This window comes from Myotis nattereri, assembly GCF_964212035.1.
Source record: "Myotis nattereri genome assembly, chromosome: 8".
Taxonomy (NCBI): Eukaryota; Metazoa; Chordata; class Mammalia; order Chiroptera; family Vespertilionidae; genus Myotis; species Myotis nattereri.
In genome coordinates this window covers 14,871,590-14,881,393 of record NC_138083.1, presented here as the reverse complement: position 1 = coordinate 14,881,393, position 9,804 = coordinate 14,871,590, and the positions used below count along the sequence as shown (strand labels likewise).

At 50.6% G+C, this 9,804-nt stretch overlaps 1 protein-coding gene across 1 annotated transcript; it reads right to left on the bottom strand.

Moving 5' to 3' along the window:
* Positions 1-5,263: 5,263 nt before the first annotated feature.
* On the bottom strand, positions 5,264-9,103 carry THBD (thrombomodulin; the record flags this gene model as incomplete). The annotated part of the gene is made up of 1 exon (XM_081097983.1): positions 5,264-9,103. One exon carries the CDS (start codon positions 9,101-9,103, stop codon positions 7,367-7,369), a length of 1,737 nt encoding a protein of 578 aa, XP_080954109.1. The 3' UTR covers positions 5,264-7,366.
* Between the last annotated feature and the right edge of the window lie 701 nt (positions 9,104-9,804).

Below are 9,804 nucleotides of genomic sequence, written 5' to 3'. Positions count from 1 at the left end.
GTGCAGATGGGCATGTAGGTGGTGGGCGTGCAGGCGGGCGTGCTTGCGGACAGCACTCTGAGTGCTGCTTCTTTCTGGCAATGCAGCAGCTCTGAGGTGCAGGAGGAGCCGCTGCAGGAAGCACCCTGCCCTCATGAAGCTTGGAGACTGGTTAGTAGCAAGAGATGGACCTTAATCGGATAAGCACAGAGCTGAGAGTACAATTCTAAACTGAAATAAAACATATACAAGAGATAAATCTAGTTTTAATGAGATGATATTCTAAGAGAACTTGACCTTGTCTTAGGGCAGCCTTCCCAGGATTGGCTGTATGGGAATAAACAGAAGAAGGGGGTGGGGCAGAAGGTGTGCAGGGCTCTCAGCAGCGGGGACAGCAGGTGGAAAGGGCCTGTGGAGGAAAGCATTGGAGGTGCCCAAAGTGACTAGAACAGAGGCCGATGGGGGTGGATGCTGCCCAGCCAGCCGAAAGTGCTGGCAGACACAGACCAGCAGCTCCTCACAGCCCCCTTGAGGGTGAAAGACCCGCCATGGGACTGCAGTGACAAGCTCTAATGACAGACTGGGGTCTACCTGGCAAAGAAGCTCATCAACTCCGAGTTTGTGGAAGGTGGGACCCTGCTCTCAAGGAAATGAAACTGCATTGAGGCAGGAGGCAGAGGAAAGCAGGGAGGACGGGGGAGACTGTGGAAAGCCCCTCTCTTTCTCGCTGGGTGGTTGAACAATGGTTTCCTTGAGTCCTCCAACCTTGAGCAAGCAGTTAGTGCCAGCCTCAGGGTGAAGCCGGAGAAGATGCCAGGAGTGTGATGGAGAGCAGCTGCCATTCGTTGAATATGCAGAAAAGGGCAGGTCTCATCTGAGGATAATATTGGTCATGAATGTCCTATCTTAAAAGGTGTGTATTTCAGGCAGGAATCCGGGAACTGTGTGGCCAGTAGTGCTTCAGGGGGAAGTCATTGTCCTCATGGGCCCCAGGTTAGAATCTTGGTGTTTGTCACTGGATGCCTGCAACTCTTCTGCTGCTTGTTCCCCATTTCCAGGGGCCTGACTTGGAGCAAGGCACCCTCGGGTTCTTTTGTCTTTCACAATCACACTTTCAAAACACTCCTAAAAGAATTTTGATTCTGTTAGAATAATATTTCCTTTCTCCTGTGAGAGGAAACCAGTTGTTTGCCTATGTCTGAACCTGCTGACTAAAAAGGGGAGAAAGGTCCCTCTGAAAACGAAAAGAGATAGTGCTGAACCCAGGCACATGGTCTGAGAGAGAGAGAGAGAGAAAGAGAGAGAGAGAGAGAGAGAGAGAGAGAGAGAGAGAGAGAGAGAGAAAGGAAGAGAGAGAGAAAGGAAGAGAGAGAGAAAGAAGGCAGAGCATTGCCTGTATTATTTTATGAAGAAATGCCTGAAAAGGTCAGAGTTATATTTTCTTTTTAATATATTTTTATTGATTTCAGAGAGGAAAGGAGAGGGAAAAAGAGATGATGAGAGAGAATCATTGATCAGCTGCCTCCTGCACATCCCCTACTGGGGATGAAGGCCAAAACCTGGGGATGTGCTATTGACTGGAATCAAACCCGGGACCCTTCAGTCTGCAGGCTGACACTCTATCCACTTAGCCAAACTGGCGAGGGTAAGGATTATATTTTCAAAGAAGCCTGGGGACCCGCCCCCCTACACCCAGCCATGACCACACTGAAAATGTGCTTTTATGTATTCTTTGTAACCTCAGTTTTTCTTAAAGAGATGATATAATAATTAACCCAAGTTTGACACAAGAGCAACAGAAGTCCCCAAAAGTTAGAACTTGGGAATCCCCTGTCACCTGTCCCCGCCACATCCAGAACATCACCAGGAGCCTGAGGAAGTAGCACATGGTTTGCCATGTGATATGCAGCGGGCAATCTCATTTCCTTTGCACATACCTTACTTACTTCCTGATTGCACTCTCAGGTTCCCACTCCTCTGACATTGCGTGATGTGGTGGTTTGCTGTCTTATTTTTGCTTATTTACACACTTCTGGTGGACTGCCAGGATTTGGGGCAGATCAACGCCAGAACTCAGGGTGAATGAGTTGGGCACTGGGAGACATATGAGCTGGGTTTCACTAAAACCTATTTGTTCAAAGTCAAAGAAGTCAGGCTTTCTGGATTGCTTAGAAAAGCTTATTTTTGTGATTCAAACATGAAAACGGGATTCTTAGTGTGAGGAGATTCTGAAAGAGGATCTAGCATGTGGGATGTGGCAAGCCTCAGGGAGGAATAGGGCCTCATCCTGTGTGTAGACACTCCAAGGGCAGCAAAGCCGGAGGGGCTCAGGGAACCTTCTAGAGTGAAGGAAATGTCCTGTATATTGATGATGGCAATGGTTTCAGGGAACTATTTACTAAAAGGAGCGAATTTTACTGTATGTTGATGATATCATAATTTTTAAAAAGAAATAAAGTACAGCAGCCAGTGTTGGGCCTAGCCAGATCTTTCAGGGGCCTGTAGATTGCAGATCTTAATGCTTCTAGTTCCTAATCAGTGAGCTGTCTGCTCTTGAATCTTAGGTTCCTTCCTCTTTTCCCCACCGAGAGAGAGAAAGAAGAGCAGATATGCATACATTACCTTGACAGAGAGTTTTAAAGACCCTGAACTGTAGTTGAGATGCCACTTTCCTAAGAAAATGAAGATTGCAATAGTGCCAAAACCGGTTTGGCTCAGTGGATACAGTGTCGGCCTGAGGACTGAAGGGTCCCAGGTTCGATTCCAGTCAAGGGCATGTACCTGGGTTGCGGGCACATCCCCAGTAGGAGATGTGCAGGAGGCAGCTGATCAATGTTTCTCTCTCATCGATGTTTCTGACTCTCTTTCTCTCTCCCTTCCTCTCTGTAAAAAATCATTACATATATTAAAAAAAAAAAAAAAAAGATTGCAATAGTCACTTCTTCTGAGTGTGCAGGCTCTGATGTGCCGTAGGGGAAATCCGCTCAAGGGAATGAGTCACGGAAGTGTCTGTGACTTCCCTGGTTGGCATGGGGGGTGGGGGATTGGTGTCCAAACCTACCACTGGCTTGCAATGCCCCGGTTGGCAGACAGTTGAGAAAGGTTAGGATTTGCCTCAAATTCCCACTGCGAGAGTCCATGCACAATGGGGCCTGTGAGTTATTTTGAACTGATGCTTCCTTTCTCCTTTGCAGGTTCTGTTAGGGGCAGAAGTAGAATAGTGGTGACCAGCTATAGTTATAAGAAACATTCATCATGCTCTGTTAATCGTAATTATTCTGTTCTGATTAGAGAAAGCACCTTCTAACTTGGCTGAGCGTTGTACGCCCTGGGACATGGTAGCTAACATCAGAATGCAGTCCATCCTCCTTTTCCGAGAAATGCCTATAATTATGGAAAGATTTACAACTTGTTGCAAAGCAATCTGGTCCCAAGGTGCCAGCCCTTTGCAACCCGACCTCCAGCCCCCATTGCCTGTAACCTGTAGCCATCATACCATGCCTACTTCCCCATGCCTGTAATTCCTACTGTCCCACGTAATCTTTGTCCTTCTGCCCAATATAAGCAGCTGTCTTATGGGAAGGGGTAGAGCAGATTTTTGTGGGTGACCTGCTGTTCTCCTGTACTGCCAGCAGTATTGCAATAAACGCTCATATATGATTCAACCCTGTCTCTGCTTAATTGCTCAAGTAGTGACAGGCCGCCCAGACCCATTGTGGTCTGGTTTCAATTCCTCTTTGGTGTTGCTAAACTTGAGGGCCCCATGTGGCAGCTGAAGGTGAAGGTGAGAGTGCAGGGGTGCCCCCTCCCCAGCAGCCCTGGGTTCTGCCTGGGCTAGAGCCAATTTTCTCTGTCTCCTTTGGGTCCCAAGAAAACAAGCAGGGGCTCTTTTCAAAAATATTTTTTTATGAATTTCAGAGAGGAAGGGAAAAGGAGAAAGATAGAAACATCAATAATGAAAGAGAATCATCAATCGGCTGCCTCCTGCATGCCCCCCCACCCCCCCACTGGGGACCAAGCCCACAAACCAGGCACGTGCCTTTGACTAGAATTGAACCTGGGACCCTTCAGTCTGCAAGCTGACGCTCTATCCACTGAGCAAACCAGCCAGGGTAAGCAGGGGCTCTTTAGGGTGTGTTCTCCCCTTCTCTGTGGCCTCCCTAGGAGCACAATGGAAGCTCACTCTGTACCCCATCCTTTAAAGGGCTTTGTGAGTAGGGTCAATGGATCTTGGAAGCAGAGTTCTTGCTCCTGGGTCTTAAAAGTGTGTTTTGATCTTCTTATGTTAAGAAAATGCCCCTCCTCTGGATGAAGAAAACTGAAGGAATGGGTCCTTAAAAGGCAATATGAGCCGAAACTGGTTTGGCTCAGTGGATAGAGCGTCGGCCTGCGGACTGAAAGGTCCCAGGTTCGATTCCGGTCAAGGGCATGTACCTTGGTTGCGGGCATATCCCCAGTGGGGGATGTGCAGGAGGCAGCTGATCGATGTTTCTCTCTCATCGATGTTTCTAACTCTCTATCTCTCTCCCTTCCTCTCTGTAAAAAATCAATAAAATATATTTTAAAAAAAAAATTAAAAAAGGCAATATGATAGCTACCTGGGAGCGGATCCTTTTGAAAAATAAAAGGTCGGGTAGTGGGGACAAATTTGCAAGTTACCCTCTCTCCTCTAGATCTCTGGCACAATTGATCTGTCCTTGCTTTGCCCCCTTCAGCAAGTTCTTCCTTCATATGTACCTACTACTGAATTTGGTGTTCTGCTAGTCTGCCAGACTCCTAAGGACAACGCTGCTGGACCACTTATCTTGCTAGGGCACTGCTCATAGTAGCAGCCACCTCTCACTGCCACACACCAAAGCTGTCAACTTCATCCAAGATGGATGTTGAAATCTCCAACTGCGCCTTCACAACAATAACTACTCAATTTAAAACTGAAGAATTCAGTATTATCTAGCTGTATAAAAATATTCGAATATTTGATGAATTCAATTTTCTCCTAACTTCTGCTTTATTAAAACTTTCAGAGCACTGTATATAAAATTCAGCCAGTTCCACCAACCCAGAAAAAGGGGCTCAACAATTTTGTATATTAAAGATGTTTCTAATAACCAATAGAAATGAGAATGATTTAATACTCCATGGGACCTTGTTATGTGGAAATGATTGTTTGACTATGATCCATAGACTGAGACTCCCTCATGACTGCTGTTTGCATATCTCAGGGAGCAAATAATACCAAACCTTGTGCAGAAGGACACACAGTTGGGATTCTAGAGATGCCCCAAGAAGGATTGTTTCTTTAATTCATCCCAACAAATAATCTAAATAATCCTTTAAAATGCATTGACACAAGTCCTTTGTATGAAGTTGTTATGGTTGCAGAAGGAAAAGTAAATAAACATTTGTGCACACAGATAGAACATGACATCCTACAGTGAAAACAATCTCCTCTGAAAAAAATCTTTCAGTCAGAGATGATGCCATGAGCTAGTGATGGGTGTGGAGCGACCTTTAAATTCAATTCATGGAATTTGCATTGTTTAATGATGGAAAATGGGGGTGGAGAGAGGGGAGGTGGACAGACATGCAACCCAAGGCACACTGTTATTTGTTTATTTTCTATAAGTGATATCATAAGCAAGGGTTTTGCCCGTGTTCTAGTTTATCTCCAATAAATAAATATGTACAAATATGCTGAGTTTACAAAATAGTAGAAAAAAAATCTTTGTCACAAAAGATACACATTTTTCCCATTCATAATTTCATTCCTAGCTTAGTTGAACCAAAAACCCTGTTTAATGATGTTTTAAGGGGTGTACCTAGTTTTTTCCACCAGAAATTAAGATTCCTCAGTTTCTTGAAAATAAAGGCCCTGACTTGGCCTGCTACTCATTATTGATCCCCGTATACTCAATTCCAAAAGTTGGAAGCTGTCTGAAACCATTCCCCTCAAACCATACTGGCAGATAACCCCCTGCAGATCTTGCTAAACTACAGATTCTTATGGAGTCAGTGGCTGGAGCCCAAGTTTCTGCATTTCTAACCAGCTGCTGGGGGAGGGCAAAGGCAACCCCCATTTCTTGTGGGGAGCAAGTTCCAAGTGAATGAGGTGAGAAGGCCCCTCTGAAGTGGGAGACATTCTCAAGGGCTTGATCAAGGTGAGGGCCTGACCTGGGCATCCACCAGGTACCATCCCCAAACTCCCAAATGCCCCCAAAACAGTGAAGCTGGTTTTATTTTAGCCTGCAAATGACCAAAACAGTGAGTCAAAATGGTAATTGGCATGAATCAGGCAACTCATAACTTTCTTAAACTATCTCCTGGGAGATGATTCCTTTTTCTTTCAATCTAGAGCAATCATGTGAACATTCCAACACTGTTAAAAATAACAACAACAACAACAACAATAAAAATGAAAAAGGAAACTGCATAAAAGCTTAACAACAATGACCACCTTTCAGTCCAAATCAAAACAACACCACTAATAAAACCCAGGCTCACTGTTTAAAAAATAAAAATAAAAACTCCTTGGGTTGACTTTCTAAGACAGTCCAGCAACATTAATTTAACAAAAAGATGCCTCTCACATCTTAACTTTTGTTAAAATGATATTGGCCCTGGAAGCATGAAACTTCAGGATAAATTCACAAATCTGGTGAAAGAACAAATGCCCAGCCATTCTTATTTTTAGTGTTTTTGCTCTGTTTCACATAAGAGCTCTGCCTAGGCCCTAGGCAGACAGCTAAAAGTAGAAGTAGAGTCAGATGCAGGTAAGGTGACTCAGAGGGGTTGGCCCAGTTCCTGGGAAGGGAAAATTGGGAGGAATGAGAGGGGAAAATGAGGCTTGGCTTCATAAATGTGAGAGGCTGGGAAAAAAAATTCACCAACATAGTTTAACTACCACTTGACAAGTGGGAGTATATAAATACATAGATAGGGGAGGTTAGAAAGAGAGCAGGAAGGTAGGGAGGGACGCAATATGGGGATGAAGACATACAGGTAGGGAAATAGAAAAAAAGTCCTAAATACTTAAAAAAATAAATATCTTAGTCATCAACATGACACAATCGCACTCACTAGTCCATCGGATCACAGTCTGCCCAATAGTGCTCACCCCTCCTGCTGTACAGAAGGCACAGGGCACTTTGCAATCTTCATATGCATTTTAAAATTGCCGTCTCTGCCCAGTAAGTAGTCTGGTGACATCATGGAAGTAACTGGGGTGCATCCTCCTTCCACTCCCTCCCCCTCCAGCCATTCCTGGAGTCAGCAAAAGAAGGGATGGGGTCTCCTCCAGTTCTGATGCCAGCTAAGGTGCTCTGGGGACAGCCCGGGAGGAGGCCAGGTAAGGGCCAAGCCCACACCTGGGGCCAGGGAGGGAGACCCCTCAGAGTTTCTGAGGCATCTGCTCTGTCCGCACGTGCTGCAGCACCACCTCCTTGGAGGGGACCCCGCACTTGTACTCCAGCTCAGCCTGCATGGCGCCTTGCTTCTTGCGCAGGTGGCAGAGGAGCGCCAAAAGCGCCACCACCAGACACAAGCTGGCGATGGAGATGCCAATGAGTACGCCAGAGTGCACGGAGCCTGCAGGCCTGGGGCTGGAGGTGACGCCAGGTGTTGGGCTGACTGGAGACTCCCCAGAGCCCCCTTCGTCACCGCCGCCTCCAATCACGGGGATGGGGTCACAGTCGTTGCCAGTCTTGACCATGCCGGGCCCGCAGACGCACTCATAGGTGCCAGGGAGGTTTTTGCAGGAAAGGGCGTTGATGCAATTGCCATTGGCGCACTCGTCGATGTCGGTGCACACGGAGCCCTCGTCCAGAATGTAACCGTCGGGGCACCGGCAGGTGTCGGGGTAGTTGGGATCGCAGTCGGCTGGGCATTCGGTCTGGTTGCAGAACATCTGGCACTTGTGCGGGGCGTGGGGCACGGGAGCGAAGCCCTCCGCGCAGATGCAGCGGTACGGCGGGGAGTCCGTCTCCTTCAGGGGCTGGCACTGGTACTCGCAGTTATTTCCCAGGCACAGGTCCGCAGACTCGACGCACTCACCGTTCACCAGCTCGTAGCCAGGATGGCAGCGGCACTCGAAGCTGCCCTGCGTGTTGACACAGAGCTGAGGGCACGGGCTGGGCACCTGCATGCAGTCGTCCACGTCCTCGCACCCGTGCTGGTCCGCAGCCAGCTGGTAACCCACATCGCACATGCACGAGTAGCCGCGGGGCACGTCGGGGTTGCGGTGGCATAAGTGCTGGCAGCGTTTGTCGCACTCCTCGGCGGCGGTGCAGGAGCGCCCGTCGGCCTGCGGAGCGGTGTCCGCGGGGCAGAGGCAGCGGGACTCCCCGGCGCTCCGGTTGCACACGTGCTCGCAGCCGCCGTTCTCCACGCCGCAGTCCCAGGCGCCCGGGCTGGCCCGGCCCCAGCGGCCGTCGGTCTCCCCTGGCCTCAGCTCGCACGCCAGCTCCATCCCAAAGGGCGCCACCTCGGCGGAGCTGCCCAGCGGCAGCGCCTGGAAGTCCGCCCCTCGGGCCCCGAACGGGGTGCTGTAGTTGACTGAGATGCTGGCGGTCGCCGGGGCACCCGACCGCACCGCGAGAGGCTTGCAGTAGGCTGCGAAGTGGAACTCGCAGAGGAAGCCATCGGCCTCGGTAGCGCACGGCTGCTCCTCCCAGGACGGCTCACCTGTTGCGGGGACCCCAGCCTCCGAGACGGCCACGCACAGCGGGCCGCAGAGAGGCGCGGGGGCCTCGCGCAGCCGCGCCCACCTGCTGTAGCTGGTTTGGTTGTCGCCCGTCACCCACTGGAAGCCCCGCAGAGGATCTAGGTGACCCGGATCGCTGCAGCCTGGCGGGAGCTTCAGGCCAATCCAGAGGCGCGGGCTCTCGCCCCCGCCGCCGCCGCTCAATAGAAGGGAGATGACATCAGCGGCCACCGAGGAGCGCACGGTCATCAGGTGGCCCCGCAGGCGCTCGCAGACCTGGCTGGCGGCGAGGAAGGTGGCAGGGCCCCGGAAGAGCGCAAAACAGTCTTGTTCGATGCACTGGCTTCCTTGGGGCTGGGGCTGGGGGAGAGCCGGGAGACCCAGGGCTGCAGAGCCCAGCACGCCGAGGAGCAGGACCCGCAGCATGCTGGCCCGCACACCGCGTGCAGGCGCCGGGGACCGCGCAAGCGCCACCGCCGGTCCGATCCCGGCCGGTTCTGAGAGGCGCGGGGCGCTGGTGGCGACAGCTGTTCGCGGCTGTACGGAGCAGGAGTGTCGGGCTGCGTGGTGCAGCCAGGGCGAAGCAGCCTTTGATATGCCGGCGAGCCAGGGCGAGTTTATAAGAGCGCAGCCCTCCCTCCTGGACGTTCGGGAAAAGGAAGGAAGTGCTGGTGGGAAGGGCTGATGCTGCATTCTCGGATTACCGGGTTCTGCCGACTCCTAGAGCCCGCCCTCGCGCCCGGGATCTCCTGGCGGGGATGCGTAAACGCGCCCAGGCTCTGGGCGGTCCTGGGCGGGGCTGCCAGGCGCAGACACCACCCCTGTCCGCAGGGCGACGCTCCGGCTCCCTCCACTCGGGCTCCAGGCTCGCCGCCCATCCTAATCTCTTGGTCCCCTTTCTTTTTCTTCAGGAATATGCTACTAGCATCCATTTCAAGGACAGCCTGTATTGTAGAACCCTGGGAGGAGGCGGTGGGGAGAGGGGGGCTCTGAATGAGGGATGAGGGGAAGTAGTGCCCAGCACCTGCGGGACTCTGGGAGAAGGTATTCAACAAGAGGATTTGGGAGGGGCTGCCTAGGGCGTGGACTTCCCCAAAGATGCGATCGAAAGGAAAGAGAGCTGGACC